The sequence below is a fragment of the Haemaphysalis longicornis genome, unplaced genomic scaffold, assembly GCF_048455015.1.
Source record: "Haemaphysalis longicornis isolate Haplotype H1 unplaced genomic scaffold, Haemaphysalis longicornis Haplotype H1 scaffold_4, whole genome shotgun sequence".
In the NCBI taxonomy this organism is placed as follows: domain Eukaryota; kingdom Metazoa; phylum Arthropoda; class Arachnida; order Ixodida; family Ixodidae; genus Haemaphysalis; species Haemaphysalis longicornis.
The window spans coordinates 85,599,039-85,624,303 of NW_027526361.1; the positions used below are offsets into that span (position 1 = coordinate 85,599,039).

General features: G+C 47.7%; 1 protein-coding gene across 1 annotated transcript in view; it reads right to left on the reverse strand.

The window, feature by feature from the left end:
- LOC144179806 (disintegrin and metalloproteinase domain-containing protein 10-like) overlaps positions 1-25,265 on the reverse strand; it is a 30,261-nt gene that overhangs the window by 3,395 nt on the left and 1,601 nt on the right. Inside the window, exons 4-12 of the mRNA XM_077708241.1 lie at positions 24,519-24,793; positions 22,506-23,021; positions 20,410-20,602; positions 15,536-15,750; positions 14,734-14,917; positions 12,692-12,848; positions 10,640-10,738; positions 7,091-7,281; positions 5,310-5,518 (exon numbers count right to left, since the gene is read on the reverse strand). Coding sequence (XP_077564367.1) covers positions 5,310-5,518; positions 7,091-7,281; positions 10,640-10,738; positions 12,692-12,848; positions 14,734-14,917; positions 15,536-15,750; positions 20,410-20,602; positions 22,506-23,021; positions 24,519-24,793 — 2,039 coding nt within the window. The remainder of the gene's footprint in view (positions 1-5,309; positions 5,519-7,090; positions 7,282-10,639; positions 10,739-12,691; positions 12,849-14,733; positions 14,918-15,535; positions 15,751-20,409; positions 20,603-22,505; positions 23,022-24,518; positions 24,794-25,265) is intronic.

Here is a 25,265-nt window from a genome sequence, read left to right on the forward strand (position 1 = left end):
GCGATGATGTCAGGATTTTTCTTAGTCCGTCTGTCTACAAATTGGCCTTGCATCTGCTTCCTTCACTGCAAAGCGCGTCGAAAGGCGATAATATTCTCCTGCTCCGCTCTCCGGTCTCCGCTCCCACCCCTCACGCTCTTCTTCTCTCGTATCGCTCCCCTCGTGATAAATTGAATGAAGGTTTGCTCATTGCAGTTTAATTTTCCCGCCTCTTTTTTATCTTTAGTTTCGTGTTCTGAATGGGACAGCACAAGCGGGAGCCCTGTTTTTGTTGTGCTTGCTTTTATGTCGCACATGCTAGAGCCTTTCTGCGACATTTTTGACTCGCTGTTTTCTTGCTTGTTGTGTTAAAAACCACGACAATGCGTAATCTTAAATAAATAACGCGGGAACTACTGGTTAAGTACTTAAATTTAGCCTCAATGTGGCTAGGTTCCCTTTCTCTAAATAATGGAGACATGTACGACTTAGGTTCGCAGATTTAGTAGTTCGGGACGGTTCTGCCCATTTATACTTCGTTTTTACGAATTGTTTGAACTCTTGGCCGGGAGGCTGAATCAAGGAACGGTCGGATGGAGACAGACAGACAGACAGACAGACGATAAGGACAGACAGACAGACAGACAGACCACAGTTTTCGCGTTTGAGTAACCTATTCACAGACTATCGTCTTTAAAAAAATACCCCCTACACAAACCTAGTTAGGAAACATACAACTGTTGGGGATTGGCCATGGATTGATTAAAGGGGCGCGCCATGCTAGTGACTCCGGACTCCTGGAGCCTAAACTCTTCAAACATGAACTCTGTCGGCTACTTCTTGCACATTGAAGTCACTGACAAACAAAAAACAGCTCCTGGCTTATACCCACTTATGCAGCTTCGAATTGGGAAAATGTACAAAGGATTAATGAAGGTCAGTACAGCGTGTTGTTGGGCTAGTTGGTGCAACACTACAAAGGTTGAAAAAACTGCGCGTAAAAGACAAGACGATAAGGAAAGGACAGGACGGGCCCTTCCTTATCGTCTTGTCTTTTACGCGCAGTTTTTTCAATCCTTGTAATTAATGAAGGCTCCACGCGCCCCGTTAGGAATGCCGGCATCCAGTATTAGAAGCTTGCAACACGGACTCGATGTATAACTACCGATCTGGTTTTGGGCCATCCACAATGAGGTCACCGACGATTATCACCGGAGTGTATTGGTCGTGCTTCCCTCAGAGAAAGTGCGTGCCCATTAAGTTCTCTCTGTTCCGTCTGCGTGTGCTTGGGATTAATGCACGGAGAAGGCTAGGATCCCGTCTTGTGTCTATGCACCACATGCGTCTCTATAGTTAGCACTGCTTTCTTATCTTTGAAGGAACAGGAAGTAGAGGGTTTAATTGCGGTGTTTCCATACAGGTACTGCCGCCCTCTACCGTAACGTGGAGGGCTCCTCAATTTTTTGCTTCTGCGAAAAAGCAGTAGTTCCATCTATGAACATTCGATGACTTTGAGCCTGAAGACGAAGCATGTATAGGGAATGCCTTAATTTAAATTTCCAAACCAGCACAGCCACTCAAGGCATGGTTGGTCTACATGTCCACATTGCTTAGTACACAGGTAGTCTTGAGCGGATATAAGACAAGACACGAGTACATAAATGAAAATTGCAGCACTCTTGAGCTGGAAATTCTTTTCAAATTGGTTGTAAAGAAGACAATCTGAGAAACCCTGGTTCAGAAATGGTCTAGAAGGTACAGGAATTGTCCAGAAGAGACGTTATCAGGCAGGTCAATTTTCCAGCTGCCGAAGAAACAAAGAAAAAGCTTGATACAAATCTTAGATTCTTTTCCCTCTTCAGATAGTTATGACTTGGCCAATTATTTTAATGAGCATTTTATACATGCAGTTATTGAACTTAAAAAAAAACTGGAAAATCAGATTCTTTGCAGAGCCACATGTTCTTTGCAGAGCTCAGTGACATGCCAGATGTCACTGAGCTCGATTTATGGCAAACAATGCATACAATGCCACTAACTAGGTCCCCTGGTTATGACACAGTCAGGGTGTGGGATTTAATAATGAACTTCAGTCATCTCAAAAGCGTATTACTTTATATTATAAACCAGACCCTAAACACCGGCATAATCCCGAAAGATATGAAAGTCAGAGTTGGGAGACCCCGTCATAAAAAAGTATCTAGAAAAAAACCGCAACAACTATAGTCCAATCTCAATACAGTCGTCAATAATATGTATTATAGAGAAGATCTTACAAAAAAGTATGATCTCAATTTGCGAAACGCATAACCTAATCACTACAGCACAGTATGGATTCCGCAGTGGACTTTGCACGACCAGATTATTAGAGGATTTCAACGACTATATGTGCAGTCAGATCGAAAAAAACAACCCCATTATTGCGCTCTTTTTAGACCTCCAGAAGGCGTTTGGCACGATTGACCAAAAGCTGCTCCTTGAAAAATTAGCCAATATCTGGTTTAGAGGTCCTTACGCCAGATTTTTCTTAGACTATTTGTCGAATCGCGTCCAGTGTGTTCTTATCGAAAATTATTGTAGTGAAATGCTGTGCGTCCGTTCACTTGTGCCACAGGGATCGGTGCTGGGGCCACTTTTATTTAACATTTATATTAATGACTTAGCTTCCTTGCCAATGAATGCCAAACCCTACATGTATGCTGACGATACAGCTCTTCTTTTACCGTGTTCGAACTATGATTTTGGTGCTCGTCTTATGCAAGAGGATGTTTGTCTTCTGATGAACTGGCTTAATAATAATCATATTTGCCTGAATAAATCCAAACCAATTTGATATGTTTTCATAGCCCTTACCGGACCTTTGTCGAGAGCACATCCGTATTTCTGCATACTAGAGCCTGTCAGAATTGCTCCTGCCGTCCAGTCGATCTTGATCATGACGTTATAAGTTTGTAATTCGATGAAACTTTACCTTGTAATTTACATATAGAACAGCTTGCCAAACGCTTGCTAGCGGTATGTGTTCATTTGTATGCGCTTCGTTCGGTTTGTTGCCTCGCTGTGAAAAGAATGGTTTTAAATGCTCAGAATAAACGATCATTAGTTATGGTCTAACTATTTATGGTCATGCCTCTTCGTATAAACTGAACAGTCTTAATAGCATACTGCACAAAGTAGCGCACAATATTAAATATGGCACCAGACATTATGGAGACCAAACAGAAATTGTTATGAAAGAATCAGACATTATACACGTGAAAAAACTACTCATTTTTGATATCTTGTTAAAAATTTCTTTTACAGTCCTTTCAAAGTTGATAATATAAAAACAAGGTGCCTCCGTCAAACTGAACGTTTTGTGCTGCGTCGAGTACTAACCGGCTGCGGAAAGAAAACATGGCCGTTCCACATTCCTTTTTACTTTAATAAAATAGACGCCCCCCAAGCATTAACTGTTCCTCCCGAGCCAAAAAAATACTTCAAGGCATGGGTCCGCGAAGCGGCTATTGAATAAGACAATGGTTTTAGACAGTGCTTGAATGTGATTGTGCTCCTTTTATATGAATTGCACTTTGTGAACCAAAACAAACAAAGATTTTATTCTTTATGCTTTTATACTGGTTTGACATCATGCAACGCAGTGTGTTTTCGTGCTTGTTTTTTTTTTCCTTTCTTTTATGTTCTGTCTTGCTTGCCCTTTTTTTAGAATTGTTTTTATTCACCGAGTTGTTTCTCTTTTGGCTCTTTGTATTAGCCGAGACGGCCCAGCCCCGCACACTAGCCACTCTGGCTTATGCGGGCTGGATATTACAATGTAAAATAGCTTGAATAAAAATTAATATTATAAGGGAGGCGACCAAAAGCTGTATAAAGAAATGCCGCGTCATCTCCACGAATGTCACATTTTTACACTTTCGGTTTTCACACCGAAGACACTCCTGTTGGCCAGCGTGGTGTTGGTAAGGCGCAAATGGAAAGACGCCCGGCCGTGAGTCGGAAGTGCGAGAAAACGGAGCGGAGCGTCTTTCGAAGGGTGAGACAGGGGAACCTAGCCATCCTGATGTGCTAGCTCGAGGCTACAACACCGCGCGACACAAGCGCCGACACCGAAACAATTCGGCATGTCAGCTTAGTGATTCCCATTTATACCGATCTAAACTAGTTATAGTTGAGTAAGTTTGAGAAAATCGAGAAAGCTGAGGCAACTTTTATAATCTCTATTTATCAGAACCAGTTGCTCCTTTCGCCTTTTGTAACACCTCTTAAAAACCAAACGAATTGGTAATCACCAATTTAGAAAACGGAGTCCCATTCGTGGCAAGCAGTGCGCGAAAGGTAGCGTTTCTCTAGCGGCCAGATATCTGCATGTGGTCTCTGCATTTTGTCTTCCCGCCCTGCAAACCAATCCTTAACGTATCTTTGCCGTACGACTACTTAGTTCCGACGGGTCGGGGCCACCAGTGTTGCTGTTGAACAACTTAATCAACCCGTGCGAAGGAAGCGCGCAATGGACGCGAAGCACGCCAGAACAGGCCAAAAACAACCGTCGCTAAAGAAGACGACAAAGCCGTCCCTCCAAGGCACCCGCCGGTGCGAGCCATAGAGTTTCATACTAATATACACTAGAGGGAAATGTGGCGCCACCGTCTAGGGGAGCCGCGCTTCGGCGAGCGTGCCGTCATGTACCGGGCAGGCACGTTCCACTTGTCCTTGGCATGGCTCACGAACAGGCTGAAAAGTTGGCTTTGGCTGCAAAAATGCAGCAATATTACTGCAGAAAATTAATCGGATTTGTTTTGTTATTAAAACATAAAAGCTCCATAGAGATTAATTTGCCAGGGATTATTTAGAAGCTTCATGGAAGATGAACAGAAAAACAATGTTACCCCTTTTGGCTTCAAGACGAAAAAGAAGCCATGTGGCTAACCAAGCCAAGGAGGCGAGGAACGTCGCTAGCTGCAATGGCGCCGCCCACGGCGGCACGCGAATGCAGCGCCAGATTTCCCTCTAGTATATATTAGTATGAAACTCTATGGTGCGAGCATGCAGCAGCGCGCGGGGAACTTTGGGTAATAGCGCCCTATCGCAGCGCCATCTACAGTGTGCTCCGGGAGTGGAAGCCACCCTCTCCCTCCTCATGCGCGCTCGGAGTTGCTCGTACCGCACGCCACGAAGGAATCGTTGGCTCGTAGAGGCAGAGACTTTGCTTTAAAACGGTGGGAAGTTCGTTAACAATTTTCCTATGCAAAAATAAGGCCATCCGAGACTGAAATGAGAAGTGGGGAAGATGGAGGAACATTATTCAGGGTGCGGCGGCACCCGCAACTTACAGCCATGAATTCGACGATCTGGCCCAGGCCCTCGCCGCCGAAGAAGAGCTGGAGCCGTGAGAGGAAGCCTTGCGGTTTCACGATGCGACACTTGTGGAAGACGTCGCAGTACCCGCGCATGTCGTCGCAGGGTGAGCCCGGCTGCAGCTTGGCTCCGCAATGGCTCGCCATCTCCGGGAAAGCGCAGGCTTCCTTGCAGTCTTCAGTGCCTGCCCCAAGCATCCGTTCCTTAATTGTCATGCCGTGTCAACCAGAGTCGTGAAGAGCCCGTCAAAGCGGGAAATTATGTGCGTGTTTCAGCTGGCGTGCCGAGTTTTGGTAGGTCTGGTATTGCAAAACACCGATTTCGCGTTAATTTCGAAACTTTCTCGTAATATCTGCGGGCGCAGTGCTGCTTCAAGAACATCAAGGGGTTGAATTGTTGACAGGAAAGTGAATGACATCTATCTACAAAAAAGTCTCTAGAACGATTGGTTCTCTGTGTGTGATTCACAATGCAATTTATGCTTTTTGAAATTTGTTGGTTCATTCGAGAAGGATAATCTTCTAAGCAAGATGGGAAAGGTTGGTGTTAAAGGAATTTCGGCTGGATTGGCTTCTCTCGACGGAGCAGATTTGAGACCTTGGAGAAGAGAAGGAGCGAGGATGATATATACTGCTTGTTTTTATTCGGAGCATTTTGCTGTTCCTCTCAAAGTGGCACGCATGAGAGAGTTCAACTATGTTGCGATACCATAGTCGTGCTTCACAAAAGCGCAATATCAGGGAATAAATGTTTGTAACAGCACAGGAATGTTCGCTTGAAACAAAAAATTAAAGCCGCCCCACTCAATGTAAAAGTTTTCGTTTGTGCAGAGCAGTGATTCGTAATAATGGGCTGTAGCGCCGTTACCCGCTCATTGCTACCACCCAATGCAATTCAAAATTTCCGCCTTCGCAGTGCTCGCGCAACCCGTGCCTGAAACTGCGCCAGCGTGAGTTCGGTTCTTTTTGTGCTCGTTTTTCGTTCCGCACGTGCCGGCGTTGCACTGCCACTTTTTTCGCTTACTGTCGTAAAAACCGACCCAACGAACGCTCCTAACTAAATGAACGCGGGCGCTGCCGGTTAACTACGTATATTTTGCCTCAAACGTACCTAGTTTTTTTTTTTTTTTTGTGCTAAACAACGGGGAGATGTAGGACAAGCGCCAGCGGTTCACGAGTTTCGAACGCTTATGACTATATAAACCGCTTGGCTTTCGAAGCATCTGTGTTACGCCGCGACGGCAGCCGCTACGACGGAACGCGGCGTGGCTCTGCTTGGGTCCAGCGAGCGAGCTACGACTACAAGGCAAGCCCCTAAAGTGCTCTGTACGTAAAAATTTTGTTTAAATGCAGACGTGCACATTTTTATAATAATGCCCTGTTCAAACAGAGTGCCCAAAGGAGTTTTATTTTGAGAGATGTTTACTCAGTAAAGGCCGTAGTTGTCGAATCCCCCATGCATGCTGCCCAAGTTGCCGGTCAACTTGGGGAGCAGAGGTGAAGCTATAGTCTCCAAACTTATCCATTCATAAACGAATAGATGCATTCAGTAGTTTAGTAGTGAAGGGACGATGTATAAGAAATGCATGCCATCCTTCCCGTTCTATAGCACAGGTGCAAATTGTCCCCAGTGTTGTAGTTCTGTCTTGACGAAGAGCGCCTACAGTCAGTGAATCCTTCCCAGGCACATAGAAACTACTTAATAGGCCGCAAGTAACATGGCGTGGCACTGGAAGCTTTGCCGTACGTTCCCCTACCTGGCTTTTTGCAGGTCAGGAGGCACTTCTGCTCGAGGCTTAGATCGCTCCCGCTACGGAAGCACTCTCGCAGGCCGTACTTAGTACAGATGGAGCCCCCGCACTCCCCAGACAGGCAGACCTGCGTGTTCTTGTTGCAAGCCGTCAAGTTGGGCCTGGGCGCTGGCTTCGGGCATGTTCCTTTGACCCCAGTGGGAAGGCAGCGGTAAGTCAAGGACTCATAGGTTGCACACCTTTTCGCGAGCTTATAATGAGGTTTGGTAATGTAAAATCACTTTTATATGAAGCCTGCAGTATCTGTCACAAAGTCAAGCAAACATGAAAGGGAGTACAAAGAGCTCTCGTCAAGCGTTGCTCCATGAAAGCGCAGTATATAGTGATTTACTAATGTGGCGACCACACGCAGTGAATGGCGTTAAACTGCCTTATCTCAAACTGCGAGTTTGCATGCATGGTTGAGCTTTCGTAACTGTTAATCTGCAGTCTTGTTCAGCAACCGCAATCATTGCTCAATGACGAGTCGCTGCTCCACGGGGAGGGCAGACATGGAAGCCTCTTTTTTTCTTCTCATCCGACCAGTACCAGCAAAGAACGCTCTTAACCCCTAAATTTCAACAAGACATGACAAATAAGGCTAAATCCCGCTTCCTACATAATTTTTAAGCTGCGCTGTTTTGACACAATGTTAGACCAACAATTCGCCCGACTGGCTATTCTGCATTTTATTTCTACGCTAAAGGAAACAACAATATGGTCAGTAAAACAATGACTAGAAAATCTGACCTCTGGAGTACCTTTCTGCGAGCTTCCTTGCACCGCTACCTTGCTTTGAACTGCCGGGAACGTTCGAGTTCAGCACGAAGCGAGACGTCACTAACGGGGCATGTTGCATCCTCTGGTGGGGAATTTTAACGCAGGAATCGTAATACAGATTTCGACGACTGCAGAATGCTTGCCTCTCGAGCCCTCGGTTGAAGTAAGATCTCTATAATACAAGTGCCCCAATTATTTATGCACAATCCTACACCGAAGAGATAATTTCTGTTTCTTCCAAGCGACGATTTCAGCTCCGCCATTCGCTGACTATTACTGCTCCCCTTTGTTACGATTCAGCGCGCCGCGATCTCGTCCGCGCGTGCTGCAAGCTTCTTGTGGTGCACCTGTGCCTTGCGGAAAGCCCTGCCTTTTTCGAAAAATGTGTTGACACAGGCCCCGCCAGTGATGACTCGAGCCGCGGTAGTTGCAAAACACGGAACAAACTTCTTCGTGTTGAGACGTGCACCGGCGAAGCGGGCTCCGTGACCGAGATCTCCTCGCCCCCTCTGTCAGACTCAATGAGCGCCGCCACTGCCGGCCCTCACAAACTCCAGAAAAAGTGTTGCGTGTCGTGTTCGCAAGCGCACTGGGAAAGCCCCGCAGTCGTTACTTGTGTGTACAAAACCCACCCTGTCGGTGGATAGATTGATTCGTTTCGCAGCAGCGAATCCATGCTGTCGCTCTGCTCCAGTCCCGCTGTGACCTCGCCCGGGATGTTATTGTTTCTGTATCATCGCAGTTAACCTCTCACCATGCCGAAAACCAGTTACGTTTGAATTCAGCTTGTCGTCTTGTGAGACGATTGCCTTAGGCTTTGTGTTTGCATTCAGTTTCTTGCCGGAGTGTTGTGAGACTGCATGCCACATGGAGCGCCCGTTTGCTGTGGTAAAACTTCAAAGAAAGGCAGACCAGCCGACCGACCGTCCGTCCATCCGTCCTCCTGTCTGTCTGTCTGTCTGTCTGTCTGTCTGTCTGTCTGTCTGTCTGTCTGTCTGTCTGTCTGTCTGTCTGTCTGTCTGTCTGTCTGTCTGTCTGTCTGTCTGTCTGTCTGTCTGTCTGTAAAAAATCGTAGAAGATTAGCCGCGTATCTGATAGCTTTGCTCCAAATGTTGTCGAAAGACAATAGTGTTCTGCCGCTCCAGCCTCGTAACACCCTTCCCTCTACTACAGGTCTGGGAGACCTATTTTTCTGGCACTACCTATTTTCTCGTCTGTGTTCGACACGATTTTATCATATTTTACAATAAATGCCAATCCCTGGCACGACAATTCCTAAGTAAAAGAATGCCGCTACTGTTAGTTATCTACTTGTGTTTTTCTTCAAATATGCCTAATATTTTCTTTGTGGTGAACAATGTTGACACACATGGCGCACGCCACCAGTTTTAGCAGTTTTTAACGGTTTCACCTATGTATACTTCTTGTCCAAGCATTGTTACATTTTTTCGGCCCGGCGGTTGAATGAATCCAGTGACAGCCAGACGGGTCGAAATGTTCGTGCTTAAGTAGCCCAAGGACGAGTATCGTTCCTTTAAACAGGGGGCCCGAGTAACTTGGCACGGTTCACCGCAATATGGTAGGTTAAACGAAAACGAACCCAACTCTTCGTAAAGAGACGCGAAGGATATGTAAGCTCATTCGCAAAAGAATTACTCGCATTTGCTCGACCTGTAGCTTTGGCCGAATAAAGGTATTTTCTACTACTCTACTTACTCGCCTTGAGGTTGGGGAAACTAAGATCAATGAACCAATCAATCAATCAATCAATCAATCAATCAATCAATCAATCAATCAATCAATCGGTTGGTCGGGTGGTCAGTTAGTGCTTCATTATAGTGCCCAGGAGCAACCTGGCGGTCTTCGTAGTGGCGCACTTTTGCAAGCAACGTAAGGACACAGCACAGATGTCGCAAGCGAGAAAAACACATAAACGTAGGGATGGGATATAAAAGTATGACAGAATAGAGAACAGCGCTGAGACGTGAAGCTGTGAGGAGAATTATAGACAAGCATGTCCCAGTCTAAACTGACAACAGGAATACCACAGAAACCTAACGAAAATTGCTGTCCTGTGACAAAAAACCGTTGTGACAAAAGAAGACCTGTTACGACAAAGCCATCTGTTGTTACGACATACATTTATGTCGTAAGGAGAAGGTCAATTTTCTCAACAACAACCGTCCCTGCAGTCCCAACAGGACTGCCTATCGGTACGATATCCATCAAGCTGTCAGCCTGCTGCCAGAATCACGACAGAGTGCGACAAGACGACAGTACGACATGCAAAAATACAATAAAATGCAGGAATTTTTTGTTGTCATTTTCGTCTCGGTTACTGAGAGAATGCACATAAGAATTGCTTTGAATATGAAAGGGTAAACATCTTAGCGTAAACATCTCAAACTCTCAAACCATTCGTGTAAACATTTCAAACTCTAACAAAAAAAAACAGTGGGTAACAAACACAGTCAACACGGAAATGCAAGGGCCTGATCAGTAACCGAATAAAGAAATCAACGTTAGAATCCGCTGCTTAAAGGCTATATACTTGTCACTGTTTCTTGAAAGTGAGAGCGCTATGACACCAAGAAGCATGAATGTGATTAAAATAAATATTTTGGAGCGCATATTTCACATTTTCGGAGTTTGTAGACTTTTTGTTTCCCGCACAGAAAATAACGGTCAGGAGGTGCGGTGTCTGAAATTAACAGCGACCCGGGAACGAAAGGATATTCGCAGTACGACGATAAGGCACACTCCGTAGGTTCCCCGCAGAGCTGCTTTGCCTTGACTACTTTGCAATCTTCTGTGCAGCAGGCACCGGCTGTAGGGCTGTCAGGAGTGAAAAAATGTGGTTGATCGTTCTTTCATAGGGAATCGGTAAAACACGGAAGTGAAATGTGCCTTCACAGAAGCATTTGAATATTTATTGGGCATCGATATAAACTTGCACATAGCTAATTGTATTTCGTCGGTATGGCACCGTTAGATGCATCAACATTAGACACTGGATTACTCGCGCCGGCGCATTGCGTAAATCCGATTAAAACCCTCTGGTACTCGCAAACCGTGAGAACGAAACCGAGCTGGTTGTCAGCGAAACGTCACGGAAGTCACGGACCGCTACAGCGAAATGAGAGTGATTGGCGTGTCGGCAGCAGTCTTGTGTGTGTGTACTTGGCGAGCGACGTCCTGCTGGCGCGGGTCGCTTCGGCAAAGGTTCGACCACATTGGTCCTGCTCCGTGGCGTGTACGCCAGACATTTACGTTGCGACGAGCCCAGCTTGTGGAACATGGCGGCGGCGTTCCACAAGCGTTCCACAAGCTGAGCGGTGTTCCACGATCATAGGCGGAGGACGGATAAACACAGCAGCTTCCACCGCTACACGCTGCCCTATCGAGGCGCCAACTATCGGCGCTCATTACCGTCATGACGCACTACTTTGATTCAGCTGTCCTAGATGGCAGCACCATCTGAATTAAGAAGTTAGGGGTAAGGACATAAGGCGCGTTCGTACAGCTATCCGGGCATGACTTCGTGGCTCAGTTGGCAGAGAGTTTCACAGCTCCCGTTGCGTCCAGACTGACCGTGCGCTCGAATTCTATAGCGCCGCCGTGCCAATGGAACTTTTTCTGGGGATGTCGTTTCCGGGACGGATATGATGTCGGTGAGGCTTGTGCGCCCCGGCATAAAACACTTGAGTGTTAAAAAAAGAGTGTTGTAAACGGTAGGAGAAACGCATAGCATTAGGCCTACTTAGCGCAGTTCGCCACGGTGCTAAGGCATTCCGCCCTATAGTGCTACTGTTGAACGCCTAGTACGACGCGTGGATTACAGACACTGCAAAGAATACATATTCTTCCTGCACGCAATCTTTAAATGAACTGGATCATTTTCGGGCCGTCACGCGACTAATGGGGACGTCAGGCAGCCGCAGAACCGCGTTCGCAGGAGCATCGCGAGGCAGGCCAATGGCGACGAAAGGACCGCGCATGCGCTCACTCGCGGCCAAAGGGGCGAGAGATGTGGGTGCATGAGTCGACGTCAGAGCCAATGTGATTCTAGCTAACACTGTAGGCACGCCGACGCCAGATTTTCGCAGAACGGGATATGTAAGGCTGTTGCCTTAAAAAGGCGCTGGCACTCGTGCACCTGCTCCTTCTCCTGAGGCTGCGTCATCTTGTGCCCTATGAAGGCTAAGATTCCCGTCAGTTAGAACGCTTTCTCTGCGGTCAATCACACACATCGTCTTCTTACCAATTCTTTTCAAATGCGTGCAACACAGATCTTTTTTTTTTCTTGGCCGAGCAATATCATCCCCGAGTTTAGGCTAGTATCCAACCCCCATATAGCGACCAGTAGTTAGGCAAGAGGCCGACGCTGCTGATGCTGTTTTCCCGACCTTTCAAGCAGCTCTAGCAATTCTAGTGTTGCTAAAGGATGACCTTGTGTTCACAGCTGTTAGCCTGGTCAGTGCTGACAACGTAATCGGAACAACACCCACCGCGTTGGTCAGTGGCGTTGTGCTGCTAAGTTCAAGAACGCGGGTTCCATCCCAGCCGTAGCGGCCGTCTTTCTGATGCAGCCGTAAGGCGAAAACGCCCGTGTGTCGAGGTTTCGGCGGGCGTTAAAAATCCCGAGGTGGTCAAAATACAACCGGAGCCCTCCCAGGCCCATCTCCGGCGCACAAAATCCCCAGAATTCGAACTAGAATGGCGCAAAATCGATTACGAAAGCGATTTCTGTGTCCCACCGAGACCCGTAGGAAGGGTATGAGGCCAGACCTGCAGTCGGCGTGTTCTCTCAGGGTGCAAGGCCTTCCGTCTTCCTCGGCTTTCCGCGGGTAGCAGCACGTGTCGGTGCACTCGATATCATCCACACCGCAGTCGCACTCCTCGTCACCCTCGACAATAAGGTTGCCGCAAATGGGGCCGCTGTATCCTGCACATTGGCACGCCAAGAAAGAACAAGTTCAGTTCAGTTCATTTATTTAGACAAACCATGTCTCGGGAGGAGAGGCAAAAGGCAGATTAACTCTGATTGACGGCGGCCATCAACCCCGTAAGTGTTGCCACACCGCAAACTCCCCTTTTGCGTTTGGACGTATGAACAAGTAAAATTTCTCGGCCTTTGTAAAGGGACCCAGCAACACTTTTTTCAACTTTTTCCGAAATCTCAGCTGCTTGCAGAACGTAGTCGGCCAACACACCCAGTAGTTAGATTCATCATCATCATCATTATCACAAGCCTATCTAGGCACACTGCAGGGCAAAGGCCTCTCCCATTAATCTGCAATTATCCCGGATCTGTGCTAACTGCGACCAGTTTATCCACGCAAACTTGGATTAGGGGCATGCGAAATACCCCAGTCAAAAATTACTGCTCCATGCCCATCAGATAACTTGGAAACTTGCTCAAAAGATTTTTCTCTCTTTCCTGGTCTTGACATTCTTCGACCGCCCGAATTGCGTCACTAAGGCCATGTAGCGGCTGTTTGCCGGTTTTCTTTCAGTTGCAGCAATGAACGCTTTGCGATAGCAACTTCAACAATAAAGCCACAAAAAAAAAAAAAAAAAAAGCCGGAACGGATGACGTATCTCGTGTGACGAGAAAATCACCCAGTGCTGGTCCGTGCTGGTGATAATAGAGGCTTCGCAGTGCTTCCAAACGCGAAGAACAGAGTGAAAGCGTTTATCGAAAGTGTTGCAGGGTCCCTTTAATGCAATGCCGTCTTCGAGAGTTCATATTTCCCCGTGTTTTTGATCGCGTTTGACAAAGAGAACCCTGGAAGGAGGAGTGAGGCTTGGCATTTGGCCTTCATAGGAGGGAGAGAGCGGAGAGAGTGGAGGCACAGAGGAAGATGAGGTAGCACGGTGAGGGAAGGGGAAGTGGTTGAAGAGAATTCGCTTAGCTTCAGAACGAGCGCGGATAACTGCAAGCAAAGGAAAGGCGTGCACGCGTATCACTTCATTTATTGCAAGTTATCCGCACTGTTTCTGGGGAAAACATCTCCAGCCAACTGGCCCAGCGTCAAACTTCAGTGAATGCGGTTCAACGCAAACCTGCCATACACGTCTATACAGGAGCTCCATTCTCGCCTTGGTAAGCTGCTCCCCTTAACCGAATTTGAGAAGCGTAAACGTCAACGTAAACGCGCTGACACTCCCGACGCCATTATGTCGCCCAGGAACAGGAGACTCGCGCTGCCGAGCACGAACGATTGGAACCACCATACAGAGTATCTCAAACGCCACAAGAACGGGGAGAGAAGTACAAGTACGATTCATTCGAAAGATTGCCAAGATGGCAATCATGTCAGTTTTAACGTAAAACGATGAAATAACAGCCACTCGCTTGTCGCTTCCACTAACCATCCTTGTGAGGTCGTAGTGACTGCGGGCCCATGACAAAAGCTACCGCCAAAAGACGTGATTGCTTTATTCGTTACTACTTCCGGTTTCGTATGATCGCGCCTATTAAACGCTGACGTCGGATTAACGCGCTCCTTACTATTTAGGCACCGCAGCAGTGACCTCACTGCGCGCGTGATTCAGCGAGAAATCTCGAACTCTGTCAATAAATATACTATATGTGATGGTTTTTGTGAAGACAACGTTCTTAGGGACAGCTTTGGAATTTCTCAAGATAAAGAAGGTTAGAAATTTCGCTTAAAATTAGAATGTATGCTGTCCTTGTGGTTTCTTTAAATAAGGTCCGCTTTCAAAGAGGGTACAAAATGTGCTATGGAAGCCTAAGTTATCGAAGTTTTGATACGATTGTTGTCGCGCCAAAGGCTGCGCAGGCGTAATTCATTCCGACTGCTTACTCAGCAGACAGTTCTCGCGATTCGTGTCCCCCGTAGTCAGGGGAAGCAAGATTCCGGTGATGTTGCTGATGCTGCATGGGGAAAACTTATCGTTGTTTCGTTTGTCCCCATCTGTTGACGCCTCGTACATCAGGTATTTGCCATCTTCGCTCGCCATGGGGTTGCAAACCGGGCCATCGTCATGCTGCGGAGAAGAAAGTAGCGAACGAAGCAAAACGTCACTCACCAATCGTGCCGCGAAAAAGGAAAGAAATCGTACATCCCACGCATAGGCGTGGGTTCGATTCCCAATGTGGGCACCTCTTTTTGTCCACTTTCTGTCAAAAATAGTGAACTGAAGAAAACACTAGCCTAACCACTCTGGCACGCTTTTTTCGGCACTCTAGTCTGCAGCCTTCCCTTTCGGTATTCATTGAACAATCTGCTCTCTCTCTCTCTCACACACACACACACACACATTTCGCCCCCCCCCCCCCCACACACACGTACATTCACACGCACGCGCACACGCACGCACTGGCACTTGCATTTATTAGCCTTTTCTGCACAAAACATTACTTTCAGTTTCTTTCTTTGTTCGTGATCCTCTTTAACAAATTGCGACACTTTATTTTTACAAAAGCTGGAATTATTTTCTTATTGGTATCCTATTCTTTTTGCGTGTTATTTATTTACAACGCACTAAGTAGCCCTCCCGTGAAGTCCCAGCGCGGTTGGTGAAGCAATATAGCTAAATAAATGAACGAATCAATGGGTCAAGGGCGTGAGTGTCGTCGGGCTGTAACCGGACCAGCCAACTCACCGGCGACCCCAGGCTATGTCCGAGCTCGTGAGCGAAGGTCAGCGATGCCATGGGCACAGACACGAAGTGCATGTGGTTGAGGAAGGTGACGATGCCCGTGTTGAGGCTCAGTTTGGTCTGGACGTACTTTGATGTGCTGGGATCCATTTCGACGGCCGTGCGGTACTTCTCACACAGGCCGCCGGAGCCCACTGTACGGTGCGCGCGTCCAGGATAGATCGGTCAGGGTCATGTACACAACGCAGCCATAGCAGAAATACGCGAATCCTAAAGTTACGTCCTCACTCGCGGCGCCGCGCGCGCAAAATACGCGCGACGCAAAACGCCCTTTCGCGGCAAAATTCCTCTGCCGCGCAAGGATGGGTCTGTTACCATTTTTGCGGCAAGGCGCTTTGCGCCAAACTCAACGAGCCAATCAGCGCCCGCTTCACGTGTGCTGCGAGGTCAGTGCTCTCCCCGGGAAGCTCGTCGGCGCAGAGCGCGCAGTCTCGTTTATCCCCTGCTCCCCCGCCGGAGATGGCTTGGACCGGTTTTCTCGGCAGCCGCCACCGCTTTTGCGCGCGCGCGCGCGCTCCCAGTAGTAGGGTGCCTGGATGTTCCTCCTCGCCTGAGGAACATCCAGGCACCCTACCCAGTAGTGCACCCTTCAAAAACCGGCAGCGTTTCTGAGAGCGTGGCGCGGCGCAAGATTATTGCCCCAAGTGAGGATGTATCCGCTCTTTCCAGCCCCTACAGGTGGCGCTGCGGAAAACGGCAATGGCGGACGAGACGGTGATCAGGCCCCCGTGGCAGCATGCTCGCCAGCATCAGTAGCGGCCTAAAAGCCCGTAGTTCTGCTTGAAACAGCTACTTTCTAAAAAAAATAAACACAGGTATACGGTGCTGATTGCGAGGCAACATTCGATTCGTTTCAGGGTGTCTGTAGCGGTGTAAAAAGCGCTGCGTGCGAGGCAGTCCGCTGTGCATGGCTCAGGCCGCACGGGAGTGGTTTGAGAACAATCCCGGCTCATTGGGCAAACAACCTGCAACACAATGTGCAACGCTAAGTTTTGGGACATTATTACAGTAAGCGTCATTGCAGTGTGCGTTTTATTTTAAACGTGTTCATTTCTTCCCTGTGTGCATACTAAGCAGAAGCCCATCCATACCATGAAAGGGCGATATGTGCGTATTGCGGTGTTTTGCTTGGCTGTAGTAAAACCTAGTTATGACTTTGGGCAGTAAAACCGCGAAGGCGAGGCTCCCATTACGTCATATCAAGGGTTGTACAGATGAACGTGTTGGCATTATATGAAATAAAATATTATAAGCCTACGTATTTACGCGTGCATGTAGCATACACTGGCGTGTGATATTGAAGCGTACATGAAAATACAGGCAGTAGTTTACGGGTGCGCTTTTGGCTTCTGATAATTAATTTAACATAAATCTCTTGGCTGAAATTACGTTATGTTGATTTCACGGCCGGTAAGATTATTAAGTGCGCCGATGCTTGTTACCAAAACAAAAACGGGGGTTACCATATGCATTCAAGAGCTCGCATTTGAACAAGTTATAATATTGTCATTCCTAAAGCATCTTGCTTCAACATAATTATTCTAATATAAATCAATAATCAATCAATCAATCAATAAACGCATGACCACATTTGCTCCTCGCCTTCGTGTGCAAAAAGTTTTCATTTGTTTCTTATTTGAAAATAAAAGAAAGCGGATTGAACAGCCTCTGCTGCTTATTGTTTGAAAGCAGTGGAATTGGGCCATTTTAACAACAGATAAGTGAAGAATGATTGAAACATTATGCTGCAGTAAATGTAAATAGTACCCGAAAAAGACGATCACAAGGTTATACAAAAATCATACAAAATCGGCGCCCTCACAGCAAATAACTATTAAATGTGGCAGCCGTAATTCCGTAAACAATACTTTCAGCACCACGTACGCACGGTGGGTCCGAAAGACCCGCTTTACTCTGCAGCAGACACCGATGAGGCCCAAAACTCTTTCATTTACCCGCAGCTTCTATAGCTTCAAGAAAGTTGAGAGAATATGAAAGCTCGTTCAGCCTATATTTTCCGATTATTTATACGGCATTGTCGATTACTATACATGCGATTACTATTTTCCTTTTGCCTCTGCGAGGCCGCGCGGATGCCGCCGGCCGCCTCCGCCGGAGCGACCGGTCCGCGGATCACCGTCTCCCGGCTTCGGAAAAATTCCGCGCGGCGTCACTAGCGTCGCTGGAAAGAGCTTTTGCTTTTGCGTCCTTTTTCGTGAATACACCATGACAAGTCGTTTATTCTAAACTGTTTCGATGTAACGCGCCGCGTTAACCAGAATTACCGGTTACCTGAAAAGAAGGTATCAATGCCTCATTTGCAATGCGGAAAGAAAAAAAGCAGCCGCTAATTTAACTTTCCCTGCAACTTCCGCATTCCTGCTTATTTGGGATTTCGGATGCCTGCGATTAACCATGAGCGGCGATTGTGAGTTATTGTGATTGCAAGTACGACGGTATGCTCCGGCTTTCCATATCTCGGTGCGTGAATTGTGCGAAGCAGGCACATCTGAAGCCCAGCACCACCACATTCACTACACACACGCACTGCCGCGTTTAGCACGTTCTCGACGCGGAATCGAACGAAACACATTCCAACCAGGAAAATGCGTAGGCATGTCGGAGAGAATTTAATGCCAAAATTTCATGAGAAAAACGAAGACTGAGGGCCCCTAAGTACTTCTTACAAGTTGTTAACGCGGAAGTCTTCAAGGGACTCTGCAACACCTTTGATAAAGGCGTTCCCTCTTTCCTCCGTGTCTGAAAGGCCTGCGAAAGCTTTAGTTATCGCCAGCATGGAGCGGCACTGAGTGATTTGCTCGTCGCACCCGATACGCCTTCCGTGTCTGCTTTGTTTCTGTGGCTTTACTTTTAAAGTTGCTGTCGAAAAGCGTACACAACTGAAGGAAAACCGACCAATAGCTGCTTCATGGCCTTAATTTCGTAATTCGAGCGGTTTAAGGACGTCAATACCATGAAAGAGAGCAAAAGCTTTTGAGCGAGTTTCTAAGTTATCTGATAGGCACACAGCAGTAATTTTTGGCTGAGGTACTTTGCGAACCCCTAATCTAAGTACTGGATGTGTTGGGTGGCCACGTTCTGCAAGCATGTAAGATTTCAAGAAAAGTTGAAGAAAGTGTTGGAGGGCCCCTTTAAAGGACATCTGAACGCTGCAGTGTGATTTCTCAAGTCACAGCCGACGAAAAATGGTGAAGCCGACTCCTCTGACCGTACCTGTCCTCGTCACTGGGTTAAGTGGGCAGCCAAATAAGAATAGATTAAGCGGATTCGGGCTTCTAATCCCCTGTTACTGTGGTTGGTCAATCTACTTGAGCGGCTATGCCAGACTTGTGGATGGGTATGTTGCATCCGTATCGAAATAGAAATTGCCGAAGCGGGCATCAGGTTATGCCGACAGCTCCCACCGTCAGCCGCCCATCCACCTCAATGGGTATGTTGTCAGCCCTATATCGAGCTATATTTTGCGGTTATCTCGACATTGCGCGTAAACGTGCCAGTGAATGTAAAACTAAATGCACGTCAAGCTGGGCGCACCGGTAGTGGATATAATGTAAGCAGAAGGTTTCAGCACATTCACTACGTCAATTTCGTCAGCTAGAGCCAGGGAGCCGTTGTGGAGGGGGCGATGTGCTCTAGACTTACATTTTAGTGCCATAGTTCCGATTCGTATGAAATACCAAATCACTCTAGGTTCATTCTCTGCGTCTTCGGCGCTTTGGGGAGTCGTTCACGGCTACAGCGCCAACGCCTGGTTTTAAAGCGAAAACTTTCTCAGTGACGCCAATGGGGTTATGTCAAAAGAAAATCCCGGGCCATCTCCAGTGAAGTCAAACCAGGGGAGGGGTTAAGCATTCATTGTATAAGTTTGTTCTTGTAGCCTTGGCGTTTTTGCCCACAACGATAAAACCGTTCGGGGGGGGGCGGCAAAGGTTTACAGCTTTTCTGTAAGTCTAGTTCTTTAAAGCAGGAAGCACTCTAGTGCGAGGCATTGAAAAACCAGTGTCCTCGTGTGTTCTTTTAGTACGCATTGGAAAACGAGTGTCTCGGTGTTTTAGTACCGTGGCTACATGATACTACTACGACATGATAGGACGACGACATGCGATGCCGACACCCCGAGCCACTAAGGAGCTTGGCTCCTAAAAAGTAATGCATTTCTTCATAGACCGACTGGTCGCCCCAAAACCTCTGATACGATTTCTGGACACGCAGCGCATGGGTGAAACCGTGCTTCCATTCTGCAAAAACGGTCACTTGGATGTCGCTTAAAAGGAACGATTCTAGATAGAGCAATACACGCATCAATCATGAATTAGTTCAACAGTATATCTGCATTCATAAACCACATTTCGGTATACTACAGATCGAGATCTATCGTACACGTGTCGACCTTGTGCGTGAAAAATGGTCACATGTGTTCGTGCTTCATTCGCGATTTGGGCCTTTGAAGGTTTCACGCTCGATCGACGCGCTTTCAGCTACGGTTGGACTCATTTTTAGCGAAGGTTTTGGCGCACTTTAACGAAGTTTCGATGTGAGCAAGCTTTCGCACTTATCTCAGTTATCTTTAAAAAAGAATGGAGAAGGTTTATTCTACTGTTTGGGAAATTTGCTGGTTTCGCATTAAAATCTATGAAGTGACTCTAACGCGACCATAGTGCATGCACGTGGGTATTATTAAAATACGGCCGCTGCCTTAAACATCCGTCGTGTTATGTGTTCACTCAGCATCCCTATAAGAATGCAACTCAAGGAAAACGGCTTTCCCTTTCCGTTCTGCCGTAAGGAAGGCTTACCGTCTGCCATCGCGATCCAGGCAAGGCCAAGGGTGCCGTCTTGGAAGTCCCTGTAGTTGAGCCTATACGAGAGGCAGAAGTCGTCGTGGCGCTCCAGGGATAGCAGGTAGAGAACATACGGGGCGTCCAGCGCCGAGCTGCAGTACTTGTTGGAGTCGCGGTTGGAGCCTACGCAGACATCCAGCTCTTCAATCTGCGTGCAGAAAGGAGCGTTGCCTGTGTCCCAACAGCGGTAACGAGTAAATTATGAGTCTTACAGCGCAATCGAGAAACCGCCAAAGAGGTTTTTCAAGAAAGCCACTTCGCATTCAGGGACATTTGTGCAGCAAGTTCCTCATACACTTCCTATGTAACTGGTCAGTGCTGCAGTTATGGCCGTCGTGAATATTGTCGACCTGCCCAAATTTCATATGCTTGTTCGGCAGAATTTGCTCAACAACATTGAGACGGGTTTTTGCCTTGTGCGTGGTATTCCCTCCGCACCTAAAGCTACCTAAAGCTGTCTTTTCGCATCATAATGCCAGATGGAAGCGCTATCGCCACCTCCTGTCGCCTACACCGCTTTGTTAAAACTACCATGCCTGAAACCGGAACGTACTGTCTGATTTCTTGTATAATTAAAAACTATATATGAACACACGTACCTTAGGATAAAGAAAGAGAGAGAGAGTAGTAAGAAAAGCACATCAGCCAGTGCACGTGAGCATCGGCGTAGTGTAGGAACATGCGCAGAGGAACCCAGTTCCACCCATTGTTAAATCTGCTGGAGCACCAGTGATTCGGTTTTCTTGTGTCGAGTTGCTTCCCTGATCCAGGAAGTTCGTTTCCTGTTCGTAAGTGTTACCCCTATCATTATTCGTTCCATGGCCCATTGAGCCGATCTAAGTTTGTTTTCCAGTTGCTTAGTACGGTGCCACTTTTCAGCTCCGCATGTCGTCACCGGCAGTATGCACTGGTTGTAAATTTCTCATTTGAGTGATAGAGGTAGCTTACTTTCCATTATTTTCGAGTGCTTGCCGAGTACTCCCCAGGCCATCCCTTGTGCGCCGGATTGTTGTGTCGTGGTTGGGGTCAGTACTAACCATCTGTTCGAGGTAGTTATATTCTTTTACTTCTAGCGTTTCGTTTCCTAAGATGAAGACTGCGATTACGGCATGCTTATTCCTTATTACTTTAGATTTATTGGTGCTGTTTTTCAGCCCCACGGTCGTGCTTTCTCATTTTAGTTGCTCGTGTATTTTTTGCAGGTGAGTCTCACTCAGCAAGACTATGTCGTCTGCAAGCCCCAGACGACTCAAGTATTCTCCGTTTATCCTTAATCCTGTGTTTTACAAGTGAAGCTTTTTGAATACCTCCTTCCAGACATGCTGTAAACAGATTTGACGAGATGGTATTTGTCTTACTCCCTTTGGGATTGGGAATGTATCGCTTTGCTTGTGAATTGTTATCCTGTCCGTACATCGCTTGTATTTGTCGTACAGCTAGCAGTCTTATGTAGGTTTCTCCTACTCCTTGTTCTTTTAATGCTTTTAGCATGGCTGCGGTTTGTACTGAGTCAAACGCTTTCTCATAGTCTATAAATAAGTATCAGAAAAGAGTTTGAAGGGGTTTATTGTATTGTGCGGATTTTTCTATTACTTGATTGACGACATGGATATGATCAATGGTTGAGTACCCTTTCCTTAACTTAGCCTGTGCTGTGGGTGGTTGTGAATCCTGGCTACCACTTATGCGGGAGTTAAAATGACGAAAAAGAAATGGACTTGGGCTGGCAATGTAGTGAGACGAATCGACAACCGGTGGACAATTAGAGTAACGAAGTGGTCACCAAGAGACTGGCCTAGAAGAAGGTGAAGGCTAATAACACGATGGAGGGATGCAGTAGGTGAATTTGGTGGCCAACAGTGGACTCGAGAGTCGCACATAGAAGTGGTTGAAAGTCCTGCATTGGGCCTAAGTAGACTGTTGATTATGACGACGATGACATGATTATGCGTTACCAGCGCGCTCATAGCCCATGGTAACACACTATTGCGCGTTTGTCTCGCATGCCGATTGCAATGCTAATCTTACAGTCAAATGCTTCGTATACTCACGACTATGTGCTGCACGAGGAACCTCATGTCCTCGATACCACCGAAGTTTGTCCTCCCGTATATTTCGTTCGCCTTTTCCACAAGGCGGCTGATGGCCGATAGGATCCAAGCACGCGTCTCCGGCTTGCTGCCTGTCATGTTGAACGTGAACTCGAACAGGGTGTGGTCCACGGTGATCTTCATGTTGCACACGCGGCGCGAAAGTGATGGTGATCTACGCTGTCCTTGAAAGTAACTCGATTCTTCGCCTTCTTCATCGGAGTAACTCGAATCGGTGGGGTCAGCGTCCTCCGGTTCGTCGCTGCTGCCTTCTTCGCTCCGCCGTTCTTTGCCACTACCCTCTAGTGCATGCCGTCTGGTGCTACGCTCCTTGCGTCCGCTGACTTTAGTCTTTGGAGCAAGGCTCTTGAAAGGCGTGTGATTATCGGCATCATCATCGGTATCGGTGCTACCGAATGCGGGCGCGGCTTGTAGTTTCCTGCCCACGTGGATCGGTAGCTGACCATCCTGTGATAGCTAGGGAAAAGAAGGAGTGCTCTAGAAACAGGATGCAAGTCAATAGACGTATTATGGCGTGAAGAACAAATGATGTGGCAGCACTTGTAATTTTCGTGCGCGTGTTCATAGGTTTCGTCACAGGATGATAAAGGTTATGACCTCATTGCGTGAGTAATTAATGGGCCGTGTCGGCAAACGTAAGCGCTTCTGATACGTGTACACAGAGTGACATAAGAACAGGGAACGACTTTGCGTTGCGGAGAGGGACGTCGAGTGGGGCCCCGAGCTGCCGGTGGCATCGGATGCGGCGGCGCGGCATTGGCACCACTGCTACAGTGTACTAGTACATTGTACCACCGCTTGCCTATGCCCGACGCACCCATCCCTTGGCGGCTTCTGAACGCTTCCCGTCACCGCTTGTACCCGTTGCCAACTGGAGTGTGACGTGATTTCAGGGCGAGCCGGCAGCAAAAGTGTAGAACAGGAATGATCGGGACCAAATGGCGATATAAATATTAGAAGAGTACGAGATCATTGATATCATTTTCCTTCCTAATATGAAGCTCGGCCCAATGCACACGGCGTGCTAAAACTTCAGAAACCGGGAATGCGCCGTTTCTTGTACACCCATCTTTACGTTCCAACCGACTGAGTGTCACATTCGCTCGCTTTAGCTGTGGAATTGGCTCATTGTCGCTCCCTTTAACGTCAAAGGTTGCGTCATCCCTAGGCGCATCCCGTCCCCGACAACCAAGAACGCGGGTTGTATTCCCGGCCGCGGCGGCTGCTTTTCTGATGCAGGTGAAAAACGCAAACGGCCGGGTGTTCTAGATTTCTGCGTACGTTAAAGATCCCCAGGAGGTAAAAATTAATCCGGATCCCTCTACTACGGCGCGCCTCATCGCCTCTGTAGCGTCGGAGCGTTAAACCCCACAATCAATGAATTAATCAAACATCACCGACGCGCGCCTCCAGACCTGAACATCTGCGCCATAATCCGCACCCCCCCCCCCCCCCCACTCACCCCCCTCTTGCATCCTCGCCACTTCCCGTCAGACTTATTTGCCTAGCATTTTCCTTCTCTCCAGTTTGTTGCGCCGATTTTTTGAGCGACGCCCGGCACGGCTGGAACTCAAACTTAAACAGCCCCGCGCAAGGCCGTACCCAGAAATTTTTTTTCGGGGGGGGGGGGGGGTTATGAATTTTGGGAAGGGGGTAGTTTTGCTGAAAGCAAGAGTAAGTATTGTTTACGTGCTTCCTGGAAAAGATTTCGAAAGGGGTTTGAACCCCCAAACCCCCCCTCTGGGTACGGCCCTGGCCCCGTGGTTAAAAACTACGATGCGAGCCCCTGCCTTCCTCGCGCGGCCCAGTGCATTGCAGAACGACCTTTTCAGACGCTGCGCGAGCATAGCAGCCGCCACCGCAGTGCAGGTGGCGACCGCTGTGCAGTATCAACAGGGAATGAGAGGACCCCAAAGCTCTGGTTTACCGGAAAAACGAAATCGTGAGCCTTACCGCAGCGTGCAGCGGACGCCGAAACTTGTGCAGGACGTCCCTCATCCAACGTTCGGTTTTGCCGTGCAGACCGCACCAGCGTCCCTGGCCGCTTCCCTGGTCGGCGGCGGGAAAGTGGAGGTCGGCTACCGAATACAGGACAGAGTGGAAAGGCTGGCTCTCGTTGAAGTAGTGGCTGGCACGCTCTACGTAGAGGGTGTCGCTTGATCCGATCTTGATGCTGCCCTCAAATATGCCGCTCTGGATGGCGCCGAACACGCGGCTGTGGGGCTCCCCTGTGAACCGCATTTCAAAGTTTGCTTATTCGTGTACTCCGTTTGTGGGGAAGCAGTAACATGCCTTTATCTCTGACATATCATGAGATTCGTGAAATACATTTTGAACGACGAACCTCGTCTCACTTTAAAACGCGCACGAACGCACGTACACGCACACACACTTGCTTCCCTCCATTTTTCTTCTCGCACTGTCTTCGCTATCCCCGTTATCCCTTCTTTACTGGCGGCGATTCTTCTGCTCAGCCGCTTTACTCTCTCCTTCGTGAACCCGCTGAACGTCCTCCACTTTCTTCATGGTTTCTGTTTTTCCCACTAAAATACCCTTGAATAATTTCAAACCATGCTAAAAGATCCTTGCGTATCAGTTTAACTATGCTGCTCGTTTCTTACTTGGCAACGTGCTCGTAGACGCCAATATTCCCGCTGGTGTTAATTTGTGGGACTAGAGCGAAGTGCTCTCGCACAAATA